General features: G+C 34.7%; 1 protein-coding gene across 4 annotated transcripts in view; it reads left to right on the top strand.

Annotated features, from left to right (window-relative positions):
* Window positions 1-14,128, top strand: part of wasla (WASP like actin nucleation promoting factor a) — a 63,605-nt gene that overhangs the window by 14,848 nt on the left and 34,629 nt on the right. The window contains exon 1 of one of the 4 annotated variants that reach the window (XM_048158659.1): window positions 5,718-6,162. The exons of 1 other annotated variant lie outside the window; for it this stretch is intronic. In XM_048158659.1, the coding sequence (XP_048014616.1) occupies window positions 6,058-6,162 (105 nt within the window). In that variant the 5' untranslated portion in view covers window positions 5,718-6,057. Of the gene's footprint in view, window positions 1-5,717; window positions 6,163-14,128 lie in introns of those variants that run through there. 2 more of the 4 variants (XM_048158657.1, XM_048158658.1) reach the window with 2 other exon arrangements.

The following is a 14,128-nucleotide window of genomic DNA, read 5'->3' as shown; positions in this document are numbered from 1 at the left end:
GATAGATAGAGTTTGATAGATAGATAGAGAGAGAGAGAGAGAGATAGTTTGATAGATAGATAGAGTCTGATAGATGATAGATAGATAGATAGATATAGTTTGATAGATAGATATATAGATAGATAGATAGATAGATATAGTTTGATAGATATATAGATAGATAGATAGATAGAGTTTGATAGATAGATAGATAGATAGATAGATAGATAGATAGATATAGTTTGATTGATAGATAAATAGATATAGTTAGATATAGATAGATAGATAGATATAGTTAGATAGATAGATAGATAGATAGATAGATAGATAGATAGATATAGTTTGATAGATGGATAGATAGATAGATAGATAGATAGATATAGTTTGATTGATAGATAGATAGATAGATAGATAGATATAGTTTGATAGATGGATAGATAGATAGATAGATAGATATAGTTTGATTGATAGATAGATAGATAGATAGATAGATATAGTTTGATTGATAGATAGATAGATAGATAGATAGATAGATAGATAGATAGATAGATAGATAGATAGATAGATAGATAGATATAGTTATAGATAGATAGATATAGTTTGATAGATAGATAGATAGATAGATAGATAGATAGATAGATAGATATAGTTAGATAGATAGATAGATAGATAGATAGATAGATAGATAGATAGATAGATAGAGTTAGATAGATAGATAGATAGATAGATAGATAGATAGATAGATAGATAGATATAGATAGATAGATAGATAGATAGATAGATAGATAGATAGATAGAGTTAGATAGATAGATAGATAGATAGATAGATAGATAGATAGATAGATAGATAGATAGATAGATAGATAGATAGATAGATAGATAGATAGATAGATAGATAGATAGATAGATAGATAGATAGATAGATAGATAGATAGATAGACGGATAGATGGATAGATAGAGTTTAACAGCAGGCCAGGTGGCCCCTGGCAGGGCTCCGCTTTCAAACAAGATCCTCCATCTGTCACCTTTTTGTCTCTCCTTTCTCCATTTGTTTATCGGTAGGGAAGAACAAGGTGAACTCTGTCCCTGATGGCTGTTACATAAGACTGGACGACTATTAACCAGGCATAATAATTAAAAGAATAGCTGTGAAAAGCTTATTTAATAGTAATAATAATCTTGCCATAAGAGTGGGGATTTCTGGACTCCAAAAGTTTTTGGTCACATGGGTTAAAGTGATAGCTCTTTATCTTGCCTTCTTAGTAATTACACCGAAATTACTAGGCTATGGCAAAGTGAAGTTTTTACTCTGTAATAACAGTCTAGAATGTGCTGAATCTCCATGGAAAACTGAGGTCATCATTATCTCATAAGAAAAGACTGTCTAAACATGCAGCAGCCACACAATTGTGTGTTACACTCCAAATAGAATAGAACTAGTGGTTTCGATTAGTGACAAAAATGTTAAAATTATAGTTTATAGTCTGGATGGGGAAAGCCAGACTTTCACCTTATAAAACATCTCAGGTTGGCTCAGCTTCCAGGTCTTGGTGCTGGGTTTCATTTATATAAATGGTCAGGAATTCAAGAGAATACTAAATGAAAAGATTAAAAGTTGCTGACTAATGATATGAAACATCCTATAAATTATTAATAGTAGTTAAATTATTAGAATTCTTGTTACACCTTTTGTTAAAGGGGGCATATCATGAAAATCTGACTTTTTTCATCTTAAGTGCTATAATCGGGTCCCGGGTGCATCTACCAACCCAGAAAATGTGAAAAAGGACAACCTAATTTGTTTGTGGTAAGCCTTTCTCTGCAAGCATGTGAAAAACGAGCCGTTCAGATTTCACTCCCCTAGTGAAGTATTAAGGGGATTTTATTATAATATTACCGCCCCTTAATCTGCATGTTTCCACCCATGGCGCCGCCATTTTGTTTTTCGCAAGCAACAACGGCGTACCAGTTCTAATGCCATAGCCAGTAAATTCAAGTGTCAATATTCAACTCTGGATTTGCACAAAAGATTAACATGACGATACATGCTAGTCAATGAGTTAAATCAACTCCAGAGAAACTACATAAATTTATCCACTAACCATTCAGAAACTTCCAGTTTTTTTCTAAAAGTTGTAATTTCTTCCTGAGTCTCTCCATCAGTGTCTGACCCCGATTTGAACTGTCATTTTGGCTACACGAGATTCTCCAACTTTGTCGTTATTGAGCAACCGACTGTGGGGTATTTTGAGCTGAAACTTCAGACACATTCTGGGGACCCCAGAGACTTATATTACATCTTGTAATACGTTACAGGTCCCTTTAAAATAAATGAATAAAAGTAAAAACATGCATTCAAAGCAAACTTCAAAGCAATTTGCATCAGAGTATGCATTAAAGATACAATATGTAATCATTTTGTCCGCTAGAGGTCGCTAGAGGCCTATTCAAAACAAAGGCGTAGCTTGAAGACGGCAAGTTTGAGAGCGGAATCTTGGGACATGTGGTCTTCACCTCACAGCCAGTGGAAACAGTCGGGATAGGACTCGGGAAGAAATCATGTTCATGGATGAGATTATTAACATTACTGTAGTATGACGCAGAGCAGGAGCGAGTGTTGTGGGAGCTGAACGAGGCCGCTGGAGCGATTGCGCAACACACACCGCGAGCAGCGGGACTTTTATTATGAAACAGTCGCCGGCGCTGCTTCCGCTTTTCCGGTCATCATGAGTATGAGGTAACGCAGCTCTGTTTATTATTAGATACATTTGAGAGTGTTAAATGTTATAACGTTACTCTGTGCGTTCGCTCGGCGGCTGCTGTGAGACACTGTTGCACACTGCAGTAAGATAGATTGATTTTAGAATATCATATTAAATGCTGGATGGCTTGTGTTGATAAATGGCATGCAATTAATTTTAAAACGTATTGTATTATGGAGAAAATGCTGTATTACTGTAACTAAAAATAAAGCTGCATCTGATTATGCTATTTTAGCTACTTCACAAAATAGTGTTTTTCTCTGAGGAATGGTAAAGCATGGTACTCAAAAAAATCAAGAAAATTAGATTTAAACAATAAGACTAAACGTGTTGAGCTATATAACAATAATTAGTTTTCTGTCTATAAATATATCAAAACAGTTGTTCCTTTGTCTATTAAAAGATGTAAATATTAAAGCGTCTTTGGCGTTTCCATGGTTTCTACAAAATAAAACCAGAAACCGAGGGTAACGCGGGTATGACGCAATTGACAGGCGACTCCTCACATGTCCTGGAGCCTTGGTTACAATTACAATTTTCTCACGATTTACAAATAGTTGGAAACATTTGGGATATTGTACACTGTAAAAAAAAAAAAAAAAAAAAGTTCTGGTTGCCAGAACTTTACCATAAAAAATACAGTAGCAACATAAAAAAAAAATCAGTTAAATTTACGGTAAAATAACGTATTTCATTAACTGATATAATGTTAATTTACCAACCTAATGAAGTACTAATATCTGTTTTTTACCTTTATAATACACTGACAGTCACCAAACACAGTGGTGATAAGAGTCACATGATTAATCAAAGTTCATCACAAGCAGATTTTCCACAAGCTGAGAAGGACAACACTAACATATAGGTGCACACAGTGTCATTCACACACACACTAAACACCATCATGGTAACATGCATGAAATTTTAAAAATGCAATAAACATTAATTTAACAACATTAGATGTAACATAAAACCCTAATGTACATAACTGATTAGAAAAAAATGAGAAAAACTAAGAAGAAACAGAGTTATTTCAACGAAAATATATCAAATGTGAAGTGTCACGCAGGGAATTGTGGGAATGTCAATTTACGGTTTTTCACTGTAAATTTTACAATGAATTGTTATTTTTCACTTCTAAAAACTGTGAATTTAACGTTATTTTACCGTAAAATTACATTAAATGTACCGTTAGATCTATCACAGTTATTCACCGTATATAGTACGGAAACTTTCTGTAAACCAATTGACAGTTTTTCACCGCAGCATTTTTACAGTCTTTTACTGTTAAAATCACGGTCATTTTTTACAGTGTAAGTACTCAAGTGAACAAAATATATAACACTGGCCTAGAGGTTTTATTTTTGCATTTTACTGCAAAAATATTACATATTGCACCTTTAAGACTCTATATGCGATAAGAAATGGACAAGAACTTTTTTTTTTTTTTTTTTTTTTAAATGCCTATAAAGTGTGAATATACCATAAATCGTAATCATTACTATTAATTTTCAGTGTTGGGTGTAATTCATTTGTAATTAACTAGCTACTGTAATTTAATTACTTTTCCCTTGAAAAAAAGTAAAGTAAGGGATTACTCTTGTTTTTCTGTAATTTCATTACAGTTACTTCTGATGTAATTGCATTATGGCCTACTGTATATATGTTCTATATAAAATAGTGGATTTAACATCAAAATGTTAAAATGTATGTTTTAAAAGTAACATTCTCCCTTTAAATACAATTCAAGAAAAAAGTATGCAATTTTATATTATTTAGGCTATTTGAAAGAATTAAAACCGTGGTTTAATGTCTATCATTGTATACGTTGATATGGGATTTAGAAAGTAGCCTAATTAGTAAAAAATAATGCAATACTTTTAGAGCGAGTAATAGTACTGTAATCTAATTACTCTGTTTAAGATATAATTAATTAGGCTACTTTTTTTTAAGACTAACTTACCCTGCTGATTTTAAGATCTGTGCATAAAGTCTGTATTCTTACATTTTTACATATACTTTTTGTATATTAAAATGTATTTTAAAATCTATTTTCCTAATAATTTTAATTTGTTGATAAAATTGCTTTGTATATCATGTAAATGCATTAATATTGCTTAAAGTGCAACACATTTTTTTCATTATAAAGTCATTTTACTAAGCAAATGCATTATGTGGTATCATTCCACTAATATTTAGTCTCTGTTAGGATGTTGTTGCTAACAAAAAAAATAATCCGCTATGGGATCCGAGCAGTGATTTGGTGTTTATCGTCATACCTCGGCTCTCATTAGGCCTAATGGTTTTCACGCTGTAGTATATTAACCTTTCAAAAGCCAGAATAGGAATCATCCGCTTTATAAAGCATCAATGTAGTCATCCGATCTTTACAACACCCCATAAAATCCGTCAAATACCATAATCTCCTTCTATCAATGACGGCGCTGTGCTCCACCCTCTGTCTCAGAAACTCCGCCTAGTGATGGGGGAGTCGACTCCAAAAGAGTCGATTCCTCGACTCTCAATAGCCCTAGTGTAGGAGTCGACTCCCAGCACAGGAATCGACTCTCGTTGTCTCTCCGTTATCTAAAATCGCTCACTCGTGAGCAGCGTCACATTCACAGAGTTTTATCCTACATGTAGCTTATTTACAATTAAACAACAGCCTATTACGTTGTAACTACCTCCGTGTTTGCTTTTGCACTCCTACGGTGGGAGTCGAGAATCGGAGTCGACACGGAATCGAACACTCCTCCTCATCCCGTGCGCATCCCGTCCGCATTCTGCAAAAGGCACGGGAAAACAGGGACAGACCATTCCAAGAAACAGAGGGGTTCAGTGTATACTTATCACTGATTTTATACACATTAACTCATGTTTAGACACTAAACACACTTTATAGTGATTCAAAATGTATTTACTTTCATAACTAAATAATAACAGAAGGCTATGTTTGTACAAATGACGCGAACACCCGGCGCGACCAAATATTATTCCCCCTTTCCCGAAGTGCGCCTTGAACTCTACCGTCCTGCTGCCATGTTGGATTGAAGGATCGTTTTGCTTTGGGAGTTCGGGATGAAAGTTTATATTATGCAGTCTGTCAAAAGTGGAAGAATTAAAGCATAAATAACCCACAGGAGTTAACGAGTCGCATCTGCATCGCCCGCGCATTGAGGGCAACACTGCATCGGTCTACTTGTAAGCGGAATTCCTTACGGGATGAACCGAGCGCAGGCCATGTTGATCTGTGATTGCACATAAAATAATCTAATACGAGACAAACGCTCGAGTTCATCCGCCTCATCCGTCAACATGAGCGGCCACCCGCCCCAGAGGAGGGTGGCAAATGTGGGCTCTCTGCTTCTGACCCCGCAGGAGAACGACTGTCTCTTCAACTACCTGGGCAGGAAATGCATCGTAAGTTGTGTTTACTCTAACGGCCCATCTGTAGTCCTTTAACCGCAAGTTCAAATGCAAATCATCCTGCTTTTAAAATATCCCGTGATGTGATGCAAACGAAAGGCTGTAAGTTCTGGCAAGGGCAGTTGTCTGTTAACGCGTTTGTGATGTCCATAAGGGCGCATCGGGAATGGGAACATCCTCCTGACTGTCAAGGGTGTGAGACTCTTGTGATTGAAATTGGATGTATTTATTCAATATTAGTATGATTGAGAGTTTGTATTAATATATTGGATGTGATTTCAGAGTAGAGGCCTTATGCTGGAGTAAAGCAGTACACCGACTGTGTTGAAAAACCTAGTGAGCTGCCTACGTAGACAGCATCATAAGTGAATTCTGAGTCAGCTAAATGATGCACGTGCCTATGATGCTCAAATATGCTGTCTATATAGGCAGCTCACTAGTTTTTGAGCTAATGTAGACTACTGTCTTAGATAACCCATAACTCTATCTATCTATCTATCTATCTATCTATCTATCTATCTATCTATCTATCTATCTATCTATCTATCTCTGCTGTGTTCAGTCTCAAGTGGTTATCTATCCCATCATCAGCAACAATTTCTTCATCAAATTTGCGATTAAAGAAGACTTTTTTTTTGTCCCTGCTAGATCCAGTCTAGTAGAGTCCTTATTAAATTATATCTTTTAGCTATAAATGATTGAAAGTGACCATATTTAGTCAAGTTATCTTATGTCCTACTTGAGGACCCATAGTTTTTCAGTGGTCCCAAGAAGTATTTGTATTAATATAATGTGACGGTTCTATATAGGTCTGTCAGGCGCTTCATATATAGAACCTTTTAGGGGTTCCCTTAATGGGATCATTTTATGGATTTAGTTTTAATTAATTTATTTTGTTTCAATTCACTTTTAATTTTAATATATATATTTTTTTAATTAAAGGTGCAATATGTAAGATTTTTGCAGTAAAATATCCAAAAACCACTAGGCCAGTGTTATAGATATTTTTTTCACTTAAATGCTTACAATATCCCAAATGTTTACAACTATTTGTAAATCGTGAGAAAATTGCAATTTTAACCAAGGCTCTGGGACGTGTGAGGAGTCGCCTGTCAATTGCGTCATACCCACGTTATCCTCGGTTTCTGGTTTTATTTTGTAGAAACCATCGAAACGCCAAAGACGCTTTAATATATTACACGTTTTAATAGACAAGGGAACAACGAACAATGTTTGGTTATGTTTATAGACAGAAAACGAATTATTGTTATATAGCTCAACACATTTAGTCTTATTGTTTAAATCTAATTTTCTTGATTTTTTTTTTTTTTTTTTTGTGAGTACCATGCTTTACCGCGCCTCAGAGAAAAACACTATTTTGTGAAGTAGCTAACATAGCATAATCAGATGCAGCTTTATTTTTAGTAACAGTAATACAGCATTTTCTCCATCATACAATACGTTTTAAAATTAATTCCATGCCATTTATCAACACAAATTATCCAGCATTTAATATGATATTCTAAAATCGATCTATCTTACTGCAGTGTGTACAGTGTCTCACAGCAGCCGTCGAGCGAACGCACAGAGTAACGTTATAACATCATTTTCAACATACTCAAATGTATCTAATAATAAACAGAGCTGCGTTACCTCATACTCATGACCGGAATAGTGGAAGTGGCGTCGGCGACTGTGTCATAATAAAAGTCCCGCTGCTCACGGCGTGTGTTGCGCAATCGCTCCAGCGGCCTCGTTCAACTCCCACAACACTCGGTCCTGCTTTGCTTCATACTACAGTAACGTTAATAATCACATCCATGAACATGATTTCTTCCCGAGTCCTATCCTGATTGTTTCCACCGGCTGTGAGGTGAAGACCACATGTCCCAAGATTCCACGCTCAAACTTGCCGTCTTCAAGCTACGCCTTTTGTTTTGAATAGGCCTTTAGCGACCTATATACATATTGCACCTTTAAGCCACACTAACATTTGCATTGTGTAACGTTTCAAACATTTTTTGATCAAAATATTTTACAAAGAGACGTTTCAAGAGTGATAAAACCTTACATGTACGAATCAAAAGGAAGATAGGATACATTTTCTTATTTCCAATTCAATGTGATTGTTCTATATAGGTCTGTCAGGCGCTTATTATATAGAACTTTTTAGGGGTTCCCATCATGGGATCATTTTATGGATTTAGTTTTAATTAATTTATTTTGTTTCAATTAACTTTTAATTTGAATTATTTATTTATTTTAATTAAGCAGCTCGTAATTTGGGTTTGTTTTCATTTTAATTTTAACGATTCCGTTGCTGCTTATTGATTCCGATTCCAATGTGGTAAAAAAATATATTTTTATTTTCTTGAAGACTTATTCAGACTGTCAATCCAAATCCAAATTTTTTGGGCATATCCGATTGAAATCCGATCAGATTTAGCAAGTGTGAAAGACAAATCTGTTTTGAGCTACATTCATATGTGATTTGAAATCCTCTTCAAATCGCATCTCTGGAAATCTTTCAGTCTGACTGCTCTGATCGGATTTCACGTCGTTTATGTGACTTTCTTACACCACGTAAAAAGTAAATATCAGACGTTATAGAAAAAATGCTGAAAGTTGCTGCAGAAACACGGTTGCTTTGTAGCAAAGTGCCGGATGAGCAGAAAATGTCAGAATAGTTGTGATACACAATGTGGATAATCTGTATTTAGTATTAGTATTATAGTATTTAGATCAGATTCCAATCGGATACACAGATAATCGGATTTGGACTGAGAGTGTGAACGTAGCCTAAGATATCAAACATATTTATTGTGTCTTTTTGCAGAACATTCTGTTGCAGCTGAATACCATAAACAAAAATCAGAAGCCTAAAGAATTAAATAGACTAACTAATGTGAATTTCAAACATTACTAAAGACAAAATAGTCAGTAATACAATAAGAACAAATAAGCAAATTAGCAATAGCTACTGAACAAAGTTCAGAAATTGAAATGCAAATCAACTGCAAAAGAACACTGCATAGTTTTCTTTTTATAAATGAAATATAAATCAATCCTTATTAAAGTTAACGTTATTTGGTCAAGATCAGTGAGTGATTTTCTCTTAGTCTTTTGTTGTTTGATTAACATTAATGACATAGACGGCAACAGGTTCATTAGGCTGCTGTCACTTTAAGAGCTAATGCACGGATCCAATATACTGTTACGCACGTTTTTTTTCCTCAAACATTTATGTTCACTTAAAACACAACCGACTGTGCTTACGAGAATATTTTGACATAATTTTGTGGGTATTTGTCTGTCCAAGTGCAAGAAGTAACCATCCGGTTCCTGACCTTAGTATCTGATTTCAGAATTGGAATCGATTTGATTCTCATCCCTACTCGTAAGCATACTTTGTCACTAGAAAACATTGAAATAACCCATTAAAAATGAAAGTATTAAGCAATAATTTAAGACATTTCTCCTTGTATATAACCGTTTTGGCTTAAAATGTTCTTTATTATTGAGTCAAGAACCCTAGGGGTTCTATATTGAACCTTTTTTCTAAGAGTACCTGTGATTCTTAGGCTAGAACATCTGTGTGAGCTTGAGAAAATACAAATCACCTAAACAAAAGTTGGTTTAAACTCCCCGTACAATAAATGTCTCACTAATGTAAAGTTAGTTCTGACAAAAGCTTTTGTATCATTTGTTTGCAGATACTACTTGGTTTAGTGTGTTAAAACTGATATCCAAATAGTTAAATATCCAAAAAATGTCCAAATACTTTTTGGGTCCTCTGTATTCTTTGAGTGAAAAAAATGTACCCTGTTGTTCTTGTTAGAAATTTCCTGTCTGTTGCCCTACAAGGAAGCATTTGTTAGAAATGTTTCCTTATTTTTTCAAAATTCCTTTTGCAGCACAGACAGGTGATAAGTCACATATTTGGCTCTTAGGGTTTGTTTCCATGACAACGATGTACTAAAAGCGGAAAAGTTTCCGTTTTTCACGTACAGGTGACAGCGTTGTCGAAATGATCCCCATTCACAAGGATATGTGAAAATGACAAAAAAAAACTGTATTATTCATGCCAGGCCAGTAGTTGGCGATGTCACTTTGTTAAAGAAACACTACGCGACTGGAGACTGAACACGTAATACGCATGCGCATGACATCACTGTTTGCACAAATTCGTGTTTTTGTAGTGTACACGGGGAAGACAACGGTATCATTTTCAAAAAAATTGCACTTTGAAACCCCTTTTAAAAGTTTGTGTTTTCAGACCCCCAAAACGCTGTTGTCGTGTAAATGAATGGCCAAAACGCATAAAAAGTTTTCAGTTGAAAACAGCCCTTTAGTAGAGTTTGGATATATCAACAAGATGGTCTTTTTGAATATACTTAGATTCAGTGTTGTCAAAAGTACCGACCACGATACTAAGTCGGTACTGAAATTTAAAAAATTACTCTTTGAGCGCTGTTGAGTGGATTTGTAAACAACTCTGATTGGCCGTTGTGTTCATGCACTCATCAGATTGGCTACAATGATCAATGCTTCAAAAACACGTTGAAAATAGACATCAATGATGCTTTTCACCAAGCGCTTACACCGATACACACTGGAGAATTTGAAAGCACTAGCGCTCCCGCTCTAGCTTTTAAAACTATTTCAAATGTAAACACTTCCGTGTGCTTTCAAACACTCCAGTGCGTTCATCATTGTAGCCAATCACAGACATATCTGTTGAGCACGTGAACACAAAGGTCAATCAGAGGTGTTTACGAATCCGCTCAAACCGTCACATTTTTAAAGCGTCCCACTTGGTATCGTGGTCGGTATTTTTGACAACACTATTTAGTAGGGCTGGGTATTGACACAGATTTCAAAATTCAATTCGATTTCGATTCACAAGCTTGCAATTCGGTTCGATTTCGATTAAATTTGATTCGATTCAATATCGATTATTTATATATAAATAAGGAACAGTACATGGCAAATTTTCTCAAGGAAAAAAAAATCTCTCAACTAATGCTGTAAGCTATACATGGGAATACATTACTATAATATTGAAATTTAAAATTAACTGATTTGTATACAAACACTTAAATTAGTGGAAGTTAAGGAAGTTTTTATAATAATAAAGTTAAAATACTAACTTTACAATTATGTAATTATATTCCTAATTAGTTTTTTGAAATACATTATTTAAATTGTGGCTGTTATAAAAACTTGACAGATTTATTCAAAGCATTAAATATTCAAGAACATTATAAATGATAAAGATTGTGTAATATGGTGCATATATTTAGCAAAGTGCTATTCTCTAGAGTTCAGTTTTATAGCTGACTAACGAGTTATAGTCACTGAATATGTTTTTCTGAGGTAAATGTGACGTTACGTGACATCGCGTTTGAAACACTGATTGAGCTATTCCATGAGACAGGATACGGATTTCGGTAGGGCTGTGACGGTGGCAAATTTTTACTACCGCGGTGGTAAATCACCAACAACCGCCGGTGTTGCGGTGGTGGGGTCCAAAGGGAGGGCGGGTTTTTATATATACACATATATATATATATATATATATATATATATATATATATATATATATATATATATATATATATATATAATATGTATGTATACATTATATATATATATATATATATATATATATATATATATATATATATATATAGTGTTAGACTTGCGTTTCGCCGTCATTTTGATGGACAGGATCGTAAAAAAAAAATCCATCATAATCAATATTACCCGTCATTTTAATTTTTATATTTAAATGATAAAGACATTTTATTCACGAACTTACTGGATAAGCAAATAGGCATAGGCTTGCATTTATTTATACTATGAAAAGAAAGCTGATCAAAGTCAAGCTGCGTCACTTTCAGTTTTCATCTTGAACTCTTGTCACGGATTGTGAGTGAATGCGATCATCCTTTCCTCTACTGTACAGAACGAAATAAACATGAATGAAAATAATATATATATATATATATATATATATATATATATATATATATATATATATATATATATATATATGTTGAAAGATACAGTAGCTTACCGAAATCTGTATCACGTCAGTTCAGTCAGTGTTGCCAACAATGTCACGTAACATTATACCTCAGAAAAGCCATTCGTTGACCATAAACTTATAGTCAGCAAGAAAAATAAAAAAACTTAAGTAACTTAAGCATGCATAATTAACTTTATCATTATACAATTTACTTAAACTGGGTGCTCGTCTGTGTGCAACCAAGCGCATCGTTTTCATTTTATTCTGGAGACTGAACTCGCGCTCTGCTGCCACACTGGAGCGCGCTCACCACCTACTGGACAGGAGTGGGAATTACAACAAGCTTACATACAAACTACATAATCTGTCAAAATGACGGACGGGCTGCAGATTTTTTCCGTCACTGCTAAACAAATTCCATCAAAGACGGAAAACTTTAAGTTAACGCGATCTCTGAGATATATAAATATATATTATATATGACGTCACACTACCGCCGGTGACACTCCACGACCGCGGTGGCAACTTCACCGTCACAGCCGGTCACAGCCCTAGATTTTGGTAAGGTGTACTGTATCTTTCAACATACCTTTTGGTGTTTATTCATGTTTATTTCGCGCTGTAACTGGTAAAGCGGAGGAGATGATCAGTTCACGCGCGCCTCGCGTTGCCGCCTCTCTTGATCGGAGGCTACAGTCATCTGTCACGCCACATTAATTAAACAGCGCCAAAATGGTTATTTTTTTAATTTCGTAATAAAATGGACAGAATTTGAAATCTGAGACTTTGTTTCATATCAAAACTAACAAAGCACAAACTTATTGCTATTTATTGGATGGGAAGAGCGTTACAATGTTCTATTCTTTCACCAATCGAAAACAGTAGGGCTGCACAACGATTAATCGCGATTAATCGTTTGCAAAATAAAAGTCTGTGTTTACGTAATATGTGTGTGTTCTGTGTATAATAATTATGTATATTTAAGTACATGCACATACATGTATATATTTAAGAAAAAATATTTATTTATATAAAATATTTATTTTTATATGTAATATTAATATGTATATATATATATATATATATATATATATATATATATATATATATATATATATATATATATATATATATTTCTTAAATTTATACATGTGCATGTATTTATATATACATAATTATTATACACAGAACACACACATATATTACGTAACACAGACTTTTATTTTGCAAACGATTAATCGCGATTAATCGTTGTGCAGCCCTAGACTAGACTAATCGATTCTTGGGATTTAAGAATCGATATCGGTTCGTAAAAATGAGAATCGATTCAAATCGAGAAATCAATATATTTTTTTTTTGCTCAAAGAAAAGGTGATTTTTTTTAATTTTTTTTTTGGCAAATGAAATTGGATTAAATTAGAGACTGTGTACTGTAGAAATGGGAATAAGCTTGGCAGTGAAACAGGTGTTTCTTTTACGTATTTCGCTTGAAATCCGATTCACAAATATGGCATTCTTTCCCATCAGACCTACTTAAGTTGCTCGTCCATGTCTAGGTGGAAGTGAAGAGTGTCCATAAGCAAGCAGTGTCCGTCCAGGAACGGCAGCCAAGAGCTAGGCCATAAAGTGGGCTTTCACTGGGAATGACTAAATATGAGACGCGTTGTTTGGGGCCAAGATCCAGCAGTCATGGGTTCATTCATCACTGTGTCCCGAACCGGCACCGAAAACCAAGGGCAGAGGGTGGACGGAGTCCAAATCGCACAATAGTGAGAGAGATGGAGAAAAGGGAAAAGATAGGGGTTGGGGGTGGGTTGTGCGTGATCAGCAGTCTTTGAGGACAGGAAGTGAACTGATCTGCCTCCTTTCCATGGAGATTTGAGCTTTAATGAATAGGGCTGCTGAGCCAGTACTGATCCAGAATCAGGT

The sequence above is a fragment of the Megalobrama amblycephala genome, linkage group LG15 (assembly GCF_018812025.1).
Source record: "Megalobrama amblycephala isolate DHTTF-2021 linkage group LG15, ASM1881202v1, whole genome shotgun sequence".
NCBI classification, from domain to species: Eukaryota; Metazoa; Chordata; class Actinopteri; order Cypriniformes; family Xenocyprididae; genus Megalobrama; species Megalobrama amblycephala.
The sequence above is the reverse complement of the archived record's forward strand: the minus strand, read 5'-3'. Positions and strand labels throughout refer to the sequence as shown.